The sequence below is a fragment of the Tarenaya hassleriana genome, unplaced genomic scaffold (genome assembly GCF_000463585.1).
Source record: "Tarenaya hassleriana unplaced genomic scaffold, ASM46358v1 Cleome15, whole genome shotgun sequence".
NCBI lineage: Eukaryota > Viridiplantae > Streptophyta > Magnoliopsida > Brassicales > Cleomaceae > Tarenaya > Tarenaya hassleriana.
This window is the reverse complement of record NW_010964923.1, coordinates 1413157-1432250: the sequence shown is the minus strand read 5'-3', so window position 1 is coordinate 1432250 and position 19094 is coordinate 1413157. Positions and strand designations below refer to the sequence as shown.

Here is a 19094-nt window from a genome sequence, read left to right as displayed (position 1 = left end):
AGAGAGGGTGACGGATAATGGTGACGTGGCAGGGTCTGAGCTTTGCTCGTGATATTTACAGGTCACGGGCAATGGGACCCACGCAGGTACTCAAGGCCCCGGCTACTTCCTTTTTATTTTCATTTAAAATCTTTTTTTCCGTGACACGTCATTACCCTTCCACGTGTGTAGATATTTACGGAAATACCATGCGCGAATGTGGCGCGTGTGCGCGTGGAACATGGTCCCTACTTAGTTGATGGACGGGCGCGTCTTTACGCTACGCGACACGATGTGTAGAATCTAGCTGGCGACTCACACTCCGCTCGAGTTTTTATTTTTATTTTTTAAAATTTTAAAATTTAAATATTTTCCATCTTTAGAAAATTAAGTATAACAGGTCTTACGTGGCACCTTCTGCTCTGGTCACGTGTCCGTCTCACTTTTCCCCCCACTTTTTAATAATTATTATTGATATACTTTCTATTTTTGCCATTTGTTTGAGGCATGGGGAGCACTGAATGCAAAATCCAGTAAAAGATTTGCCCTTTTTTGTAATTTTGTCACAGTCACAGACCATCTTTGTTCGAGCTTTGTTTGTTGTACATCTTGCTCTTGATTTTCACTAATATCTAACGTTTTTTTTTTATTTAATCTATATTTATATTTTGTTTATACATATGTAAAAATCTACATGTTAGTCTTGTTTCTTGCAAATATATAAATATATAGTATTAGTTTAAGGAAGAAGAACATCTTCGATTATAAAAGATTTACTTGTCATACATGAGATCTAAATATTTCGCGTTAATATTAAATTAAATGATGAAAATATTTCACAAATTAATTATCTGTGCTTGTGATAGATTTCATGCCTATGTACGCGATACGATGGGATCCGTAACTTTGACGTTTTCTACCTTAATCAACAGGTTTCATGTGATTGTCTGAACTGTGTGTGTATATATATATATAATTATATCTTATTTTTCGTATGTTCTAAGGTCTGAGTTTGATAAACCACTAGAATTGATTCCCCCTCGATTTAAATATTTTATTTTGTTTTCACGTTTTAGTTAATCAAACTATGGGTTAAGTTATCCGGAAATCAAACGATCATAGATAATATCGATTTTATAATTTTGAGCATGCATTTTTATTTGTACATTTATCGAGTTCGCATTAATCATTCCGTATAAAGAATGATTTGGCCCTTCGGGGCCAGGTCAGGTGGTAAGGGAGCAGGAGAGCAGCACCCTGAGGTGGAAGGTTCAAATCCTTTCATCGCTCTTCTTTCCCCTTGACCTGATCGCCTGTCAGTCCATCATAATGGGCTGATTTATCTACTCCGCGTATGTTGCAGGTTCGTGCGCGTGAACGTGGGGTTTGACCTGCAGACGCCTAAACCCAACTACGGCCCGAGCGTTAGGCGCGTCTGGTGGCCAGGTCCGGCGGACTGAGGTCTATGGGGACTGTTAGGTGCGGGTGGTGGCCAATTCGTCTCCGTTTGTAAGGGTAGGTAGTCACAGGGGTTCCCCATAGTTAAAAAAAAAAAAAGAATGATTTGCTAACTCATTGGATGTAAATAAAACTAACAAATATATTTTGTGGAATTTATTGCATGTAATTTTATTATTTATTAAGGATTGATTCGTTATCATACATAACGGCTGTGAATATTTTTCAAATGATTATAAACGAATTTTCCAAATTAATCGATGAGCTGTGAATACAAGTTATTTATTATAAATCAAGAAGACTCATGGATTAGTCGTGGGGTTGATCCATAATTACTGTACATACGGTTTATTATTAATGGTTAATCCCTCTAAATCCGTGGACTATATTGGCCATCATACCTAACAAAATTAATTGATAAACTGTGAATACAAATTATTTAATATGTTTGCATGTCAATGCGACATGGGTCATCATGCTGCCATTGTGGCATTGTCCTCTAGATGCGTTTTCTCCTTGATTCAAATATTTCAAATGTTAGAATAATTACATGTTTTTTGCAAATAAGAGTTTTATTATTATATATATATATAAATATACAATATATCAAAGTTGAGATGGCCGAGTTGGTCTAAGGCGCCAGATTAAGGTTCTGGTCCGAAAGGGCGTGGGTTCAAATCCCACTCTCAACATCATTAAGTTCTTTTATTATTTTTTTTTTCTCGAACCGAGAATACTCGAAACTGATCTGAACCGTCAGATCCATCGCCATGACGCAACAAAATCAACGGTTCAGATGTGACGGCTGAAAAGAATACAAAAACCGCAAAATGTGTAATCGATAAATCCCTCTCTAATCGTTTGGTGGAAAACGCGAAGACGGAGGCGGAGCAAATGGCGTCGCCGTCGCTTTATCTCTCGCCGTTCAAAACCCTAGCCCCTCTATCTCCGCCGCCTGAATTCTCCCCGTCGCTCGGTCCCTCCTCGTCTTTGAGCCACGGTTGCTCGTGCTCTTTCCTCGCCGTTCGACGTTTAGGAAGGACGACGAGGAAGGGGAGGAAGCATTCGCAGGTTGTGGCCATGGCTCCCGAGGAAGAGAAGCTCACTCGTCGGAGCCCTCTCGATTTCCCCATCGTACGTATCTGGTCTTCGATTTTCCCCCTTTTGCTTCGGTGTGTGAGATTCATCACATAATTTCGTGATATCTGGGCATAGCTGTTTAATCCGTTGCTCTGAACCTATGGAATCTGGGAAGGAGTTTCGAATTTCATAGATTTGTGGTCCACGTTTCTGCAGCGTGCGAAGATGTTGGATTGTCGTGCATTCTTGCGTTGGATTTGCCATTGATTCGCTGTTTTTGCAAGTAAAATCCAGTGGTATTGCTATGTTAAACCGGTTTCACATGTTTTCAGATCGCTAGAATCTAGGTTCAGAATTGCCTGTTTGTCAAATTGAGCTGAAAGTCTTTGATTAGGGGCGCATTAGAATTTGTGTAAGTTTTGGTACAGGCTTGCAGATTTTTGCTTATTTGATTCAGATAATTGGTTTGCTTCAGAAAACCCATGGATCCTATATCGATTTAACATTCATATGAATCAATTTAGGGAAGCTGAAAGATTTCTTGCTCATCTGTTTAAACATAATTTGAGTTTCATCTGTCCGTCTGAATGGTTTTTGTTCTCTAGTTATAAGCATTTGAAGTTAGTGAAAAATCAAAATCCGTTTTTCACCGCTACCCAATCCACACCATTCTCTCTAGTTATTTAGTTCGGCCATTCGGGTCTATCGGTTTTTTCCCAACTTGTGGTGAAGCAACTGATGTGATGATCGGTACACCATAAGGGCGGGGCTCCATTGATGTGCTTGACTTGTGCATTTGCTTAGGGAACATATCTCACAATGAATCCTCACGGTGTCGGCTTAAATGCCCGTCATTATATCCCCTCACCTGGTTGAATTCCGAGCTTTAGAACAATGGGAACCGCCTCATATTGATGTTCATGTTTGGGGTTCTGGCAGGAATGGGAGAGACCGAAACCCGGGAGAAGGCCGGACATATTCCCCAAGTTTAGCCCGATGAAGACACCTTTGCCACCCCCCGGGCCGTTCGATCCCCCGGCAGAATACGAGGAAGAAGACGAAGAAGAAGAGAAGAAAAAGGAAGAAGGGGAAGAAGAAGATGATCCCAACAAGGAAGAAGAGGAACAACCCGATAAGCCCAAGTGAAATTTCTCCTTTTTCTGTCAAGAGAGAGTCCACCTAGAGGGAAAAAAAAAAGTGTCAAACTTTAGTAGTTCTAAGTGATCTTGTGTTTGGATTTTGAGTCGTGGCTTTTGCCCCTTCTCCTCCTCCTGTTTGGTCATTAAGATAATATCAAAGATTTGAATCTTGTTTTGAGAATGGAGCAATTTTTGAGGTTAGTCTGTTACCGTTTTGTATGCTAAGCCAGAGACATGAACAGTTTATTTAGTATATCTCGTGTTTAATCTAAAAAATAAATATTCAATATTATGGGTGATTTATTCAGGTTTCAGTTTGACTTCATTTCGATTTTAGAAAAAAATATATGTATATATATATATATATATATTCGGTTTTATATTGAATTTGATTTGATTCTGATAAAAATATTTATTTGTTTAAAAAAATTATGATTCTTTCGAATTTAAATAAATGATAATCATTCGGTTTTACATTGAATTCTCTAAACTAAAGAATTGAAACAAAATTTTAAAATTGTTATACACCATATACCGTTCAAACAAACTCATGATTACATTAACCTTTTTTGAAACTGGTTTATATAATATTTGAGTTATGCACACACCATATCATAAAATGACAATATTGTTTTAGAATATTTGACATTGAATAGGAAATAGTATAATTTCCTGAAAGATTTGGGCTCTCAAGAAAGAGGCCCCATAGGCATAATTTATTTTTCCAATTTTGGACAACGATCTGAAGGAAAGCATTACATAAAGTTCTCACCTTTACCGAAACCTGTAAATCCCAGAACTCGGAGAGGGCCAGCGATGGCGTCGAAGCAAGAGTACGGCATCCCTGTGCCGTACGCCCCTCTTCCTCCGTCACCCACTACCCAAACCGTCGTCGTTTTGACCCCTTACTTCCGCCATCGCCGACCTTCCTTCCTCCGCCATCTCCGGTGCTGCTTCCTCTTCTCCGCCGCGATCCTCCTCCTCTCCGCCGCCGTCTTCTTCCTCTTCCCTTCCGACCCCGACATCAGTCTCTCCCGTATCAGACTCAACCATATCCGCGTCCGAGATTCCCCGAAAGTCGCCTTCGATCTCTCCTTCTCTCTCACCATCAAGGTCCGAAACCGCGATTTCTTCTCCCTGGACTACGATTCTCTCGTCGTTTCTGTCGGGTACAGAGATAGGGAGCTAGGGCTCGTGAAATCCCGTGGCGGCCATCTCCGAGCTCGTGACAGCTCTTACATAGACGCGACGCTTGATCTGGACGGCCTCGAGGTTGTTCACGACGTGATTTACTTGATCAGGGATCTGGCTAAGGGCGTGATCCCTTTTGATACAATCGCTTGGATCAAAGGAGATTTGGGTCTCCTCTTCTTCCGGGTTCCAATTCAGGTACCTTTCTTCTTTGGTGAATTCGTCAAGAGCTGAATCATTTCATTCGACATGCATTTTGGCGGGAAGTGATGGTTCTGAGTGCTGTGATTCATATTCAAGCAAAGGATCCTCCTTTTTGTGGAGATTTTGATTAGCAATCGCCTCTTGAATTCAGTAGTTCTGGTCTTATCTAATAGAGAGCGTTGCTTGTATAATGAAATCCATTGTTATGAAGAGGACATTGTTGTTACTTCTTCATGTTCTGTTATTGTCTATGAGCTTATTAAGACTATGATCCTCTTCTTATGGAAGCCAATATTTAGTATATGAAGTCTATCTTCTATAAGGGTACACGATGAAGTGTATATAATCGGCAGCAATGGTTTCATATATTACAGCACAATATATATATACAGAGGTAAGGGTTTAACCCTAGTACAGACATTGAGCACAAAGGGAAAGTGACGATATACAGGGATATGATATATATGTTGCCATATGTATGTATAATCTCTTATACGCCCCCTCAAGACGGTACACCGTCGGTGATGCCGATCTTGATACAGAACTCAGCAAACGACGAACGTGGGAGTGGTTTTGTCAGTAAGTCGGCTAATTGATCCTTGGAATTGACATGAACCACTCGCAAGGTGCCTTTCTCAATTTGTTCCCGAACAAACAGATAATCAAGAGCTAGGTGCTTCATTCTCGAGTGGAAGACCGGGTTGGCACTAAGATACGTTGCGCCGAGGTTGTCACAGTAGATGACAGGACTTTGAGAGAGTGGAACGCGAAGTTCAGAAAGGAGGTTGAGCAGCCACTGTAACTCAGCTGACGTATTCGCAACAGAACGGTACTCAGCTTCGGTAGAAGATCGGGAGATGGTTGCCTGTTTCTTGGAGGACCAAGAGAGAAGATGTGTGCCGAGATAGACCATGTAAGCTCCAGTGGACTTGAAGTCCGATTTATCCCCAGCCCAGTCAGCATCGCTGTAAGCGTGAAGAAGTGAGGGATTGTTCGTTGCAAAGAAAATGCCTTTATGCTGACTACCTGCAAGATACCGGAGAAGCCTTTTTACAGCAGTCCAGTGGTGGTCAGTTGGTTGGTGCATGTACTGAGCCAGCTTATTGACGGCAAAGGAGACATCAGGGCGTGTAAGCGAGAGGTACTGCAAGCAACCAATCACCTGTCGGTACTCAGATGCATCAGGTAAAGGAGTTCCAGACTGCAAAGTGAGTTTACTGGTAGACGCCATCGGGGTACACACAGGATTCGCGTCGAGCATTTGTGTGCGCTGAAGAAGATCGCTTATATACTTGCGTTGAGACAGAAACAGACCAGCATCAGTCCTAGCAGCTTCAACACCGAGGAAAAAGGACAGGGGGCCAAGATCTTTGAGCGAGAAGCGTGCCGCAAGAGAGGTGATAAAATCCGTGATTTGATGGGGACAACTGCCTGTGACAATGAGGTCGTCCACATAGATTAGGACAATAAGCTGATCCGAAGCCCGGTGACGAGTGAAGAGCGAAGCATCAGACAAGGAATTGAGAAAGCCACTGGCGAGAAGATGCGATCGGAGTGCAGAGTACCAAGCTCGAGGAGCCTGTTTGAGGCCGTAAATCGCTTTGTTAAGCTTGCAAACATGATGAGGATGATTCGTGTCGATGAAGCCCGGGGGTTGGACCATGAACACAGCTTCGGTTAGTGTGCCTTGCAGAAAGGCATTGTTAACATCGAGTTGACGGATCGGCCAGCGACGGGAGACAGCCAAGCTGAGCACAAGTCGGATGGTTGCCGGTTTGACGACAGGGCTGAAGGTGTCATGGTAATCGATCCCAGGGCGTTGGTGGAACCCTTTCGCTACGAGGCGGGCCTTGTAACGATCAATGGTACCATCCGGATTGTACTTGACACGGAAAACCCAACGACATCCAACTAGATTAGAGGCAGCGTCGCTCGGAACTAACGTCCAAGTATTGTTTCGGACTAGAGCTTCAAACTCAGCACCCATGGCTTTCCTCCAACACTCATGCTTCATGGCCTGAGTTGCTGTGGTAGGTAAAGAGCGAGGGCTTTCCTGTGAAACAACAGTAGCAAACTTTGGATTAGGTTTCAATATATTGGCCTTCGCCCTTGTTACCATGGAGTGTGTGTTGCGCTGTTGTGGTGCAGGAGACTGGGAAGCGGAGGACATCGGAGATGCAGGAGGAGCAGCTGTAGTAACAGGCGGACCAGAAGCACTCTCAGACAAAGACTCAGTCAGCGGTTGATCCGTGGATGGAGAAACCGGTGATCTAACCACCATGTTTGGTGGTGAAGAATCCGAGCACGGGAAGCTGTCCAAAGCAGGGTTTACAAGGGGAGGCCTAAAGGGGTGTATGACACGAGTGGAGGGGTCAAGAATTGAAGAAGATTCAGGTTCCGTAGCGGGGGAGGATAGGAATGTGGCTGGGGATGCAAATGGAAACACTGACTCGTGGAAGATGACGTGTCTAGAAACATAGACGCGAGATTTGGAGGGATCAAGACATAGATAACCACTTTGAGTAGATGAATAGCCTAGGAAGACACACGGGGTGGAACGGGGATCGAGTTTGTGGTTCGAGTAAGGACGGAGCCAAGGGTAACAAAGACAACCAAATGTTTTGAGCTTGAGATAATTGGGTGGTGTATGAAAGAGGGACTCATAGGGTGTCGACAAGTCTAAAACAGGGGTTGGCATGCGGTTTATGAGATAGACGGATGTGGTGAATGCATAAGACCAGTAGGAGGTGGGTAACGAAGCATGCATGAGAAGAGCTAGTCCGGTTTCGACAATGTGTCGATGACGACGCTCAGAAATCCCATTGTGTTCGGGGGTATGTGGTGGGGTGGTAAGGTGAGAAATCCCGTGGTCGGCAAGAAAAGAGGCAAGAGCAATGTACTCGCCCCCATTGTCCGTGTACAAGTTTATGATTTTGGTATCAAACTTGTTTTCAACCAATGCCTTAAACTTAATGAACGTATCACGAACATGAGATTTGTGTTTGAGAGGATATAGCCACGAATAACGTGTGTAATGATCGACAAATAAGACATAGTATTTGAAGCCATCTACAGAAACAATCGGAGATGTCCAAACATCGGAGAATAAGAACTCGAGTGGGCGAGAAGATGTAATAGTGGAATGTGAGAATGGTAACTTATGGCTTTTATTTCTGGAACAAGAATCACAATGAGAAGACAAAGTTTCTCGTGATAAGGGTAAAGAATGATGAGACACAACATGCTTAAGAACCGACAACGAAGGATGGCCAAGACGCGAATGCCACTCGGACAAAGTGGACTTAAGACTCGAAAAAGCTAGAATGGGAGAGGGCGGTGAGGGTGAGGAAGGCCACTCGTAAACCCCGTCTTTAGTGCTTCCTGTCAGCAGGAGTGCCCCCGTGCTTAGATCCTTCACCTGAAACATGTGAGGAAAGAATTCAACCGAAACCTTATTAGTTTTGCAAAGTTTCTGAACCGAAACCAGATTCTTGCGAATGGAGGGGACACAAAGCACATCATCAAGAGTTATGGAACGAGTGGGAAGGGAGATAGAGATGAAACCCTTATGTGTGATCGGTAATCCAGAACCGTCACCGATGACTACGTCATCTGTTCCTCTGTAAGGACTGTGAAGTGCTAATGCGTCAAGATCCGACGTAATGTGGTGGGAAGCACCACTGTCAAGCAGCCAAGGTGTCGAATCATATGGGGAGTGCACAGCATTGTAAGCAGATGGAGTCCAAGATCGAGGAGGGCTGGAACGTGTCTGATTAGCCGAGACATGGCGATCATTTGATCTGGAAGCAGAGATCAATTTGAACTCAGGGCAATATTTTGCACTGTGTCCTTGGACACCACAAGCCTGGCACCGACCCCTGTAGTTGCTGGAGTTGCCTTGGTTGACAGAGTTGGAGCGCCAGGGTTGATTGAAGGATCGCGGATTAGGACCATGGCGCCTAGGCCGAGTGCCAACAGGGTTCGCCGTAACCGGGAAAGAAGCATGTGGAGGAATAGATGCCACTGCCAGTTTTGCTTCATGGTTTAAGAGCTTCTCATGGAGTTCTTCAATGGTGATGGCAGTATCCTTGGCATTGACAAGGTCAACTACAGGTTTGTAGTCATCAGACAGACCATCGAGAATAGCCTCCAAGACATCTTCATGATCCATTGGTTTATCCAGCAATGCTAATTCATCTGTTTTGGAGGAGACGAACCTGAGGTATTCATCGATCGTTTGTGTACCTTTGGTGCAACGCTTGATCTGATCCCGGAGTTGTAGAATATGACCGCGAGAGGCTCGACCATAGGTGTTGGCCAGAACACGCCAGGCATCACGGGTCGACTTCGAGCGAGCAATCAGGGGTTGAAGTCCGACAGACAGGGCTCCCAGAAGCGAGCTGAATAATAGTCTGTCTTGTTGCTTCCAGGGCTGGAATGCTGGGTTTTCAATGGTGATTCCATCGGAGATCAGGACTGGAGGAGGGACTGCAGATTCATCGGCGATGAAACAATCCAGATTGTGACCTTCGAGTAATGCTCGGACTTGGACGCTCCAGGTAAAATAATTAGTTGCAGTGAGTTTGATAACACTTGACATGTTACATGAAAGCAGAGTTTTCTGAGGCTCTTGGGTGTTGAACGTAGCAGCAGTTTCCGGCATCTGGGTTGGCGTGGTGTTCTGAGAAGTCGACATGGTGGGATTGTGGTGGATCGGTGGTGATGAACCGCCGTGCTCTGATACCATATAAGGGTACACGATGAAGTGTATATAATCGGCAGCAATGGTTTCATATATTACAGCACAATATATATATACAGAGGTAAGGGTTTAACCCTAGTACAGACATTGAGCACAAAGGGAAAGTGACGATATACAGGGATATGATATATATGTTGCCATATGTATGTATAATCTCTTATAATATCCAAATAGGAAATCCTTTTGGCTGAATGATTTAGTTTATGATATATAAATTTCGTAGGCCCTTGTTCCTTAGCGGGTTCCCGTTGACGATTCGATCTTTTGATAATCTATTCGACTCTATGTTGTTGTGGTCTGTGCATTGGGATGCTTTGATGCAAAAACATCTGATGTTGAGCTTGCGAAATCGTTTTTTTTTTTCGTGCAGGGGAAAGTGTCGTGTGAGGTTTATGTCAATGTCAACAGCCAGACAATCTCCCACCAAGATTGCCGCCCCGAGGTAAAAGCCCGTTCCTTCATTTCAGCATGAGAGATCATGTCGGAACCTGATCCAACGTTACGATTTCGTTGCACCCTGACTGTGATTTCTAGCATTACAGTCAGACAGTAGAGCCTCGGCCCTGTTTAGGGTATCGTTCCTGTTTTACGGATCTCGTGATTGCACCCATAAAATGGGGTGGATGAACAAACAATCTAGGAAGCATAGATGGGTAAGATTAGTGATGGAAGTTGCCCTTAGCAGCCAAAGGGATGCGACTTTAATGTTGGGAAGTGATTCGATTCCGGGCAAATTCGGAGGATACCTTCCGGTAATCACAACACCGGAATGCATGAAAGGACTAGAAGAGTTGTGGATTTGGTAGTGTTTGTTCAAATTTGTGTATATGTTATGTTTCAAGATCAAACATACATTTCTTCTAAAACTGATGTCATCTCTCTGGCATGTCGAATCTGACATATTTGAATTTGATGCCAATTGTGCAGTGATTTCTTCCTCCATGAATCTACAGAGGTGGACAGGTTTTCAGATAAATCCACCTACAATGGATAGGTATATATACATATATGTATGCATATGTACATATGTGTTTTGTATATGTCTGAATCTCAGCCGTCGATTCTGGATTGAATCTCAGCCGTTGGATGCAGAAAATCAACCATTAACGATTACGGTTCAAGATGAACGATTACAATTATGGTAATTAACAAGATGATTAGTGACTTCTACAGGTCATTTCCCGATCTTTCCCCTGAGTTTAACGCCGAGGACTCTCTCCATCTTCGCGAGCACTGCCTGGTTCGGCACGGCCTTACCGTTCTCGTACTCCTGAACCACCTGTGGCCGCTCGTTGATCTGCTTGGCCAGCTCCGCCTGCGACATCTTCTTCTCCAACCTCGCCTTCTGGATCGCCAGCCTCACCTCCCCTCTCACCTTCTCCAGCGCCGCCGGCTCCTCCGCCTCCTCCAGCTTCCTCGCGCTAACAGCCGGCGTCGCCACCGCCGACGATCCCTTCCTATTCGATCCGCGGTCCGATTTCTTCACCGTCAGAACAGCTGCTCCGCTCCTCAGCGCCGCGTTTACTGCCTTCGGATCCCGGAGATCTTGCGCCTTCTGCTTCGACTTGTGCAGCACCACCGGTTCCCAGTCCTGCGCCACGGATCCTGGATATCTGCTCGGCATCGTCGTCGATGGTGGAGAACACAGAGAGAATGATCTGAAAGAAATTTTAGAGAGAGAGACTGAAATTCAAAAAAATAACGATGATATGATTGATCATGGAGAAAGAGGGGGGTGGGAGGGGTTTATATAGCGAGACCTTGGTGTCTGGAGAGTTCGATCATATCCTAACAATTTTAGTCTCTGGAAAGTTCCGAGTCGAGGCATATGACGTGTCGCTGTTTTATTCGTTGGAAAATGGATACGATGACGTGGAATTTTTAAATGTGCGAGATGTTGTTTGCGTGTGTACCAAGGTTGAAAAATATCTGAAAGTCTTTGAATGACGTGTAACATTCTTATTGGTCGGGAAAACCGCAGCCGATGATATCATCTCCTCGAATCCATTACGGAGATTTATGGGCCTAAAGTAATTACCATGAATGGGCTCTTTTGGCCCATTAAATATATTTCGGGCGGTTCGGTTCATTTTCTCGATACCAGAGAACCGGTTCGGTCCAGTTATGATTGATTCTGTATGGACTAAAATGGGCCGGCCTGTCCAATTCACAAGACTAATATATGGATGTATAATCCATTATTTTATAAATAAAAAAAATATGCGCACAAGATTTCTCAACCCTAAATAAACATTCATAGATTTCTCAACACACACTTCAAATATGTAAAACTATACATACACATACACAAAAAACACTTACTAATTAATGCCCATTTGATGATATAATAAATAAATATACGATATTGATCGTATCGTGTGTTTGGGTGATTATAAGCAGCAGCAGATGTCAACGTCGGTCTGTATTTATTCGCCATCGCCTTCTTCTGAATTAACTAAAATACACTTTTATATCACCCAAAAAAACTCTTAGAATATGGTTAATTTAGATAACAATTATAACACAAAAATGGCATTTAAAGACAGTATTATAGCTGTCAAAACAAATATGAGAAAAATATCACAATATTATTTAATTATACTCAACATTTTATTTTCGAAGGGAGAGTGATGTAACTCTATGTAGAGATTAAAACAACTTGTATAGTGATATTCGTCTGTTTTTTTTATGATACTGAATTTCATGGAACTTTCGATCCAACTATATCTCCCGAAAATTTAGAAAAAAAAACCAGATAAATTACTACCCCGTGACGCCCTTCGTACCCATGCCTGAAAATCGAACATGAGGTGAGACCTTGGATAATATTAGTCTAGTTGGTTGAGATGATAGATCTAATTACCTATACAAGACAGAGATTTTGTAAGATAAATCTCTTGATCACCGCCTTATGCAAACCCGACATTTTTATTTAAACCCGAAAATCATTCGGTAACCAATCTATCAACCCATATATTTTTTTAAATAAATATCAATTTGGTTAATTGTACGTATAAATAGATTTGCATGACCCATGCATGCAAAAGGAGTGAAGATAAACGAACTGATATACATGGGAATGGAATCGTACTAATTAGTTGGAGCGTCGCATCTGAACAGCGGAGTCATGCCTTGGTTCGGACAGCCAATGATTTGACTTTCCCGTAAACCCTAACTCATTTTCACAAAAAAAAAAAAAAAAAACCGACATAACATCAAACGCGTTAATGGTGGTTCCAAATCTTCAACGCCTACACTTTAATATTCATTAATATTCCATTAGTTCAAGAAACATACAAATCCGCCTAACCTTGAAAATTAGCGTTTTATTAATTAAAATACAAGCCTAGGGCAACCGATAAATCAAATTTGTTAATTTATATATAAAAAAATATGATTTGATTGCTCTAAAAAAATGTACTAACGGCATTATACAACTCGGTGACATATTTTAGTAGGATTCTCACATATATATATATATATGTATATACATACTTTAGATTTGACTTTGATCGTAAATATATTCATAACAAGTCATTGTTGTCATAAAAAAGGAGATAAAGGAAACAAATTATGTGCTAAAAATGGATAATATAGTTTTTTTTTATAATTTGAAAGTGTATTCGACCTTTGGTCCAACTACATCTCGCAAAAGATCGGGAAAATTCAAGTGAATACCCCTCTTCACATTTGAGTTTGAACCGATTATAAGATCATGTTTTACATATTCCCTTACATCTAGATCATCCAAATTTGGATAGAATGAATAATATAGTTATATATGTATATACATACATCTATGCATTTTGAATAATATACGTGTGTATATAAATACATACTTATCTGGTGGAGTTCATGAAGCTTATATATATATATACACGTGTACAACTATACATTTTGTATAGTATACATATATGTGTATATATATGTACATATTTATCAGGTGAGGCCATGAGGCTTTCTTATATTGTCAACGAGGCTTTCGGTTTCAAAGGGCTAAAAAAAAAAAAGTGGAAACTGGCCGAGGATCCAGCGGTTGAGATTGTGACACGTGGGACCCAACGGAGCGATAACTTGATTCTAAGTGTCTCCTCCATCTTTTCATGGGCCCCAATTCCACTTGGCCCATTCACCCTTTTGGTAGGGTCTTTTCGAGAACTTAAAAAGATACCCCACTAGTTTCAAAATTTAATTTTGTTGGCCCCATAAATACAAATGATCTCAAGAATACTTTTCGATATACCAAATTTAACCACGTACCTGTATTATAAACATCGTCGGTCCAAATATTCGAGAATTTGTGGCCACATATTTTTTTTAAAAGCAAATAAATCAAAATCTCGTAGTTTTTGATAAATAAAGATTGGGCTACGGATTGAAAAGGAAATTTTAAGGGGCTTTTATATAAATTGTTCAAATTTGAGGGGTCCTTTTCAATTATCATGCAATAAGATTGGATGGTCCATTTGTGAATATCGAGTGACGTGGACGGTTAGCATGCATGCACAAGAACAAGAACGTACGTTGGGTTTTGTTCCATTTAAAGCTCTATTGGTGCAATTGAATAATTGAAAATTGCATGACCGTAACCTAAATAATGTACAAAATGAAATATTTTGTGAATCATAAAAATAATATTTCGAATCTGTGTTTGGTATCATTTGATGTAAAATACCAACAACCAGTTAAATAATTCAATGTATATTTTTTTTAAAAAACAATTAACAAGTTGAATATTAAAAAAAAAATGTTGGTCGATGTAAGGAAAGACAATAATCATAAATTTCCACCTAAGTTTTTGTACCAAACACAAGTTCACAGACACATCAACTGTAGCATTTCTTCTGACTTCACATATAACTTTATATAAATCATTTCTTGAAAATGTATAGTAAATTATACCACCATATTCTTAAATATTTGCATTTTTGCCTTAATTATTGAGTAAAATTAAATGTTATGTAAATTATATCAGCCAGTTATTCTAATTCTCTCTTCCTTTTTCCTCGACCTCAAGCGTGGGATCATCACATTATATATTTTTTAATTGGTTTTATTTGGCCAATTTTATAAATAAAAATAATAATGTTTATGGATCGTGTGCATATCCATCGGATATTTGACCTTTTTTTACTATCGAAATTGTAGGAATCGAATTAGATTAAATAAATAATCCATTTTTTTTACATAGAACGAATCGAATTGAAAACACTGGATTTATTCTAGATATTCATTCGTCACCCACAATGAATCCGTATTAATATGTATATAGAATAAATAATTTCAAGAAAAAAACAATGTAGATCAAATACCTTTGCCATATATATATATATATATATATATATATATATATATAGGATCATTCAAGTTCGAAATAGGATAATTCAAATTCAATTAGGAAATCAATGAAACAAATACGAACCAAATTCTAATATTAATTGAATATTCCAATTTAGTGTGTGTATATACATGGAGAGCATCTAAGTCATATATGCTAAGATAAACCTAAGCAAATTTCGTGGGCATATATTATATACAAAAGTTAAATTTTTATTCGAAAGTTCAGAAATTTTTATACGGTTGAACTTTTATTAAATTAAACACTTGGATGGTGTCGTGTCATTAATTACCATACATTGTATAATATATGTGTTGCAAGACGATTTAAAAAAAACAATATGCATACGTTTATATGTGACGATGACATGGACAACCCAATTGCGTACACGTGGCAAGAAAACATAATTGCCAGCTGTATTTCTCTGACGTGGCAAAATGTCCCCACACGGTTTGCTGACATGTGGCATAACCAATCTTTCTGCAAAGCTCCAAAAATAAAAGAAGAAGAAAGTTATTAAAAGACAAATAAATATTCGTTTTATATGTATTTCTTTATCGAAATAATTTGTAACGACGGACCGTTTAGGTGGAATAGGGAGTCGGTTATCGAATTCTTTGTATACATGCTCTTGTACACAAAACGTTGGAATTATCCGGTTATATCGATTGTATAATTATTTTTATTTTTAGTTTACGTGTATATTGTATCGTTTTGACTTTCGTTTATAAAAAATAAAATTCATTACATATAGAAAAAATATATATTTCCTACGCGGCTGCGACCCATAATGCGAGATTGGTGCGAATTACCCAAGTTCCAGCCGTCAAATCTTCGTAATCTTAGCTTATATTTTGGAATTTAATATATATATATATATATATATGTATATTATTACACATTGTACTAATTGCTCATTATTTTATTTTGTTTGTTTTTTTCTTCCATTTTGGCTCCTCGTCGTCGTAATCTTATAAAAACAAATTAAGGTCGGACTGGTCAATAATACATTAAATTTTATTTATGCTTCTAGATAATCCCTTTCACGTATATATAATAGATATAGAAAAATTAATTATTATTAATATAATAATTATACGGAAAAAATTAAAAAAATATATATTAATTTAGATATACTGAAACATGCATTAAATTAATACTATTTTTATTAACTTTATAAAGATTAATTGATGTTATACTATTTATACATGATTTGCCCTCGAGCAATGGAATAATTTTGCGAATACGAAAACATTTAGTATTATTATGCCAAAGAACCAATAAAATGGAAGCGATCTACTTATAATTAAACATCTCGTATATTTTGATTAGCAAATGCTACAATTCGATTTAAAGCCCTTATTTATTAACATGAATAATACTTTCAATTACCGCAAAAGGAAATCAATTATCGAAAAAAAGAAAAAGAAAAGCAATAAATTAACTCGTGAAATGAACAAATGTCACCGGCAACCGGTGATCGCCATTAAAAAAGTTGTAAATACTTTCACGGTCAACCGGTTCGCCGGAATCCGGCAGGACCACCGACCGACTCCTCCTTTAACCACCTCTTTTATTTTATTTTTGCTTAATTATGATCAATATAATAATAAGGATATTTATTGTTAATAATGATAATTATGTAACTGCTTCTTTTATTTTTATTTTACTTTTTGTTGTTTGTGAAAGAGAAAGAAGCGTGAGAAAGTGATTAAGGGTTAACTAATCATAATTAGTTATGATAAATGTCACCTCAGATGTCCTTAATTATTCCAAAATTCTCTTGTTTTCTTGTGAAGGAATTCCACAAAAGAGGAGGAAATGAGAATTCAAAGCTGGCATTTTCCGTCTCTCATATGCACAATTCTCTTATATTTATTTATTTCTAAATTATTAATATTATGACGTTGTTAATGTTATTATTATTATTAAAAGACATTCGGCATGCTATTATGATATCACAAACGCTGCAGATAATATTTTCATTGTGAGTATAATAATTATTCACCATGTGCAAGAAAAAAAAATTGAAAATTTTAAATCTAATTAATTAAAATTGAAAATTTTAAATTTAACTGAATATAAATTTTATGATACGTTTCTCGATATAAATTTTGTTTTTGAGTGTTGATTATCTCGTAGATGTAATTATATATTTTGGTTAAGATTATTAAAAAATTGTGTTATTATGCAAATGGAATTTGTATCCATTTAAAAAACGAGGGTTTACCAAACACAAATTAAAAAAATGAAATTCGTAACGTATACTTGCAATCATAAGCTCCATTTCAAAAGTCGAACATTATATAATTAATTTAATTACATAACAATAAATTAAAAAAAAAGGGGGAGAGAGAGAAGAAGGGTAGGGGGTGAGCTGTGATTGAGCTGTCTCTCTTTCATTTATATTCCCACTCTCTTCCCTTTCTCTCTCTCATCTCACGGAGCTCTCTTCTCCCTTCTTCACAGAACGCCAAGGACCTCGCATTTTCCCATTTTGCCCTTCCTCACCCTTTGAATTTGCATCCCTCTGCCACTCGTTTCAGATCTGGATTCTGGTGTGATGAGATGAAGAAGACGATGACCCAGAACACCATACTTCATCCTCCTCCTCCTCTTCTTCGTCATCTACACCTCCTTCTTCTCGTCCTCGTCTTCTTCGCGGGTCTCTCTCATTCTCTCTCCGTCACCTCCCTTGGCCGTCTCTCCGACCACGAGGTCAAGTTCATCCGACAGAGACAGCTCCTGTACTACCGCGATGAGTTCGGCGACCGCGGAGAGAATGTCACCGTCGACCCTTCTCTTGTCTTCGAAAACCCTAGGCTCCGCAGTGCTTACATAGCTCTCCAAGCTTGGAAGCAAGCCATTCTCTCCGATCCTTTCAATTTCACCGCCAGCTGGGTCGGATCCAATGTCTGCAACTACACCGGAGTGTTCTGTTCTCCGGCTCCCGACAACCACCGGATCCGTACAGTCGCCGGAATCGACCTCAACCACGCTGACATCGCCGGGTACTTGCCTGAAGAGCTTGGCTTGTTGACGGATCTGGCTCTGTTTCACATCAACTCGAACCGGTTTTGTGGTACCGTTCCACACCGGTTTAGGCAGCTCAAGCTTCTCTTCGAGCTCGATCTGAGCAATAACCGTTTCGCCGGAAAGTTTCCGACGGTAGTCCTCCATTTGCCGTCGTTGAAGTTCTTGGATCTCAGGTTCAACGAGTTCGAAGGGTCTGTTCCCAAGGAGCTCTTCAACAAAGATCTGGACGCCATTTTTATCAACCACAACAGGTTCCAGTTCGAGTTGCCGGAAAATTTCGGTAACTCACCGGTCTCCGTCATCGTTCTTTCCAACAATCGGTTCCATGGTTGTATTCCGGCGAGTTTGGGCAACATGAAGAACCTCAACGAGATCATCTTCATGAACAATGGGTTCAAATCTTGTCTGCCAACGGAGATCGGACGGTTGAGAAACGTCACCGTCTTCGATGTCAGCTTCAACGAGATCGTGGGCCCGTTGCCGGAGGCTGTCGGAAGGATGGTTTCACTGGAGCAGCTCAATGTGGCGCACAATAGACTTTCCGGCAAGATCCCGACGAGAATCTGTCAGCTTCCGAAGCTTGAGAACTTCACTTTCAGCTACAATTTCTTCCCCGGGGACCCGCCGGTGTGTCTCAGGTTGCCATCGTTCGATGACCGGAGGAACTGTTTGCCAGCGAGACCTGCTCAGCGGTCGCCTGGACAATGTGCGGCGTTTCTGTCTCGCCCTCCGGTGGATTGTGGGTCGTTCAAGTGCGGCGGAGGATCTGTTACTCCTCGCCCAAGTCCTCCGGTGGTTCACCCATTGCCTCCTCCTCCTCCGCCGTCTCCACCGCTCCCTGCATCTCCTCCACCGCCGCCTCCGGTTTACTCTCCTCCGCCTCCACCGCCACCCCCAAATGTCACCG

General features: G+C 40.6%; 4 protein-coding genes and 1 non-coding gene across 7 annotated transcripts in view; 4 read left to right on the top strand and 1 right to left on the bottom strand.

Moving 5' to 3' along the window:
• Positions 1-2048: 2048 nt before the first annotated feature.
• Positions 2049-2129, top strand: TRNAL-AAG. Its single transcript has one exon. It is a non-coding gene; the product is annotated as a tRNA-Leu (tRNA).
• Positions 2130-2276: 147 nt separating this feature from the next.
• On the top strand, positions 2277-3857 carry LOC104808760 (nucleolin-like). Its single transcript, XM_010534549.2, has 2 exons — positions 2277-2571; positions 3457-3857. The coding sequence occupies exons 1-2, from the start codon at positions 2332-2334 to the stop codon at positions 3661-3663; spliced, it is 447 nt and encodes a 148-aa protein (XP_010532851.1). The 5' UTR covers positions 2277-2331; the 3' UTR covers positions 3664-3857.
• A 542-nt stretch (positions 3858-4399) lies between these two features.
• On the top strand, positions 4400-11078 carry LOC104808757. 3 transcript variants are annotated; one of them, XM_010534546.1, is made up of 4 exons: positions 4400-5045; positions 10184-10255; positions 10741-10807; positions 10987-11078. In XM_010534546.1, the coding sequence occupies exons 1-3, from the start codon at positions 4473-4475 to the stop codon at positions 10741-10743; spliced, it is 648 nt and encodes a 215-aa protein (XP_010532848.1). In that variant the 5' UTR covers positions 4400-4472; the 3' UTR covers positions 10744-10807; positions 10987-11078. The 3 variants fall into 3 exon arrangements, with proteins under 3 accessions (XP_010532848.1, XP_010532847.1, XP_010532846.1); XM_010534545.1 differs by having other exon boundaries at positions 10184-10615; XM_010534544.1 differs by lacking the exon at positions 10987-11078 and having other exon boundaries at positions 10184-10753.
• Positions 10896-11551, bottom strand: LOC104808758 (multiprotein-bridging factor 1c). The gene has a single exon (XM_010534547.1). The coding sequence runs from the start codon at positions 11435-11437 to the stop codon at positions 10988-10990; it is 450 nt and encodes a 149-aa protein (XP_010532849.1). The 5' UTR covers positions 11438-11551; the 3' UTR covers positions 10896-10987.
• A 5994-nt stretch (positions 11552-17545) lies between these two features.
• LOC104808756 (leucine-rich repeat extensin-like protein 4) overlaps positions 17546-19094 on the top strand; it is a 2691-nt gene continuing 1142 nt past the window's right edge. Inside the window, exon 1 of the mRNA XM_010534543.1 lies at positions 17546-19071. Within this exon, the coding sequence (XP_010532845.1) occupies positions 17720-19071 (1352 nt within the window). The 5' untranslated portion in view covers positions 17546-17719. The remainder of the gene's footprint in view (positions 19072-19094) is intronic.

Bases quoted from the DNA above. Each gene is read 5' to 3' on its own strand.
- LOC104808758 (XM_010534547.1), bottom strand. From the start codon at position 11,437: ATGCCGAGCAGATATCCAGGATCCGTGGCGCAGGACTGGGAACCGGTG.
- LOC104808757 (XM_010534545.1), top strand. From the start codon at position 4,473: ATGGCGTCGAAGCAAGAGTACGGCATCCCTGTGCCGTACGCCCCTCTT. The intron at 5,046-10,183 runs GTACCTTTCTTC...TTTTTCGTGCAG, and splicing joins TCTTCCGGGTTCCAATTCAG to GGGAAAGTGTCGTGTGAGGT.
- LOC104808760 (XM_010534549.2), top strand. From the start codon at position 2,332: ATGGCGTCGCCGTCGCTTTATCTCTCGCCGTTCAAAACCCTAGCCCCT. The intron at 2,572-3,456 runs GTACGTATCTGG...GGGTTCTGGCAG, and splicing joins GCCCTCTCGATTTCCCCATC to GAATGGGAGAGACCGAAACC.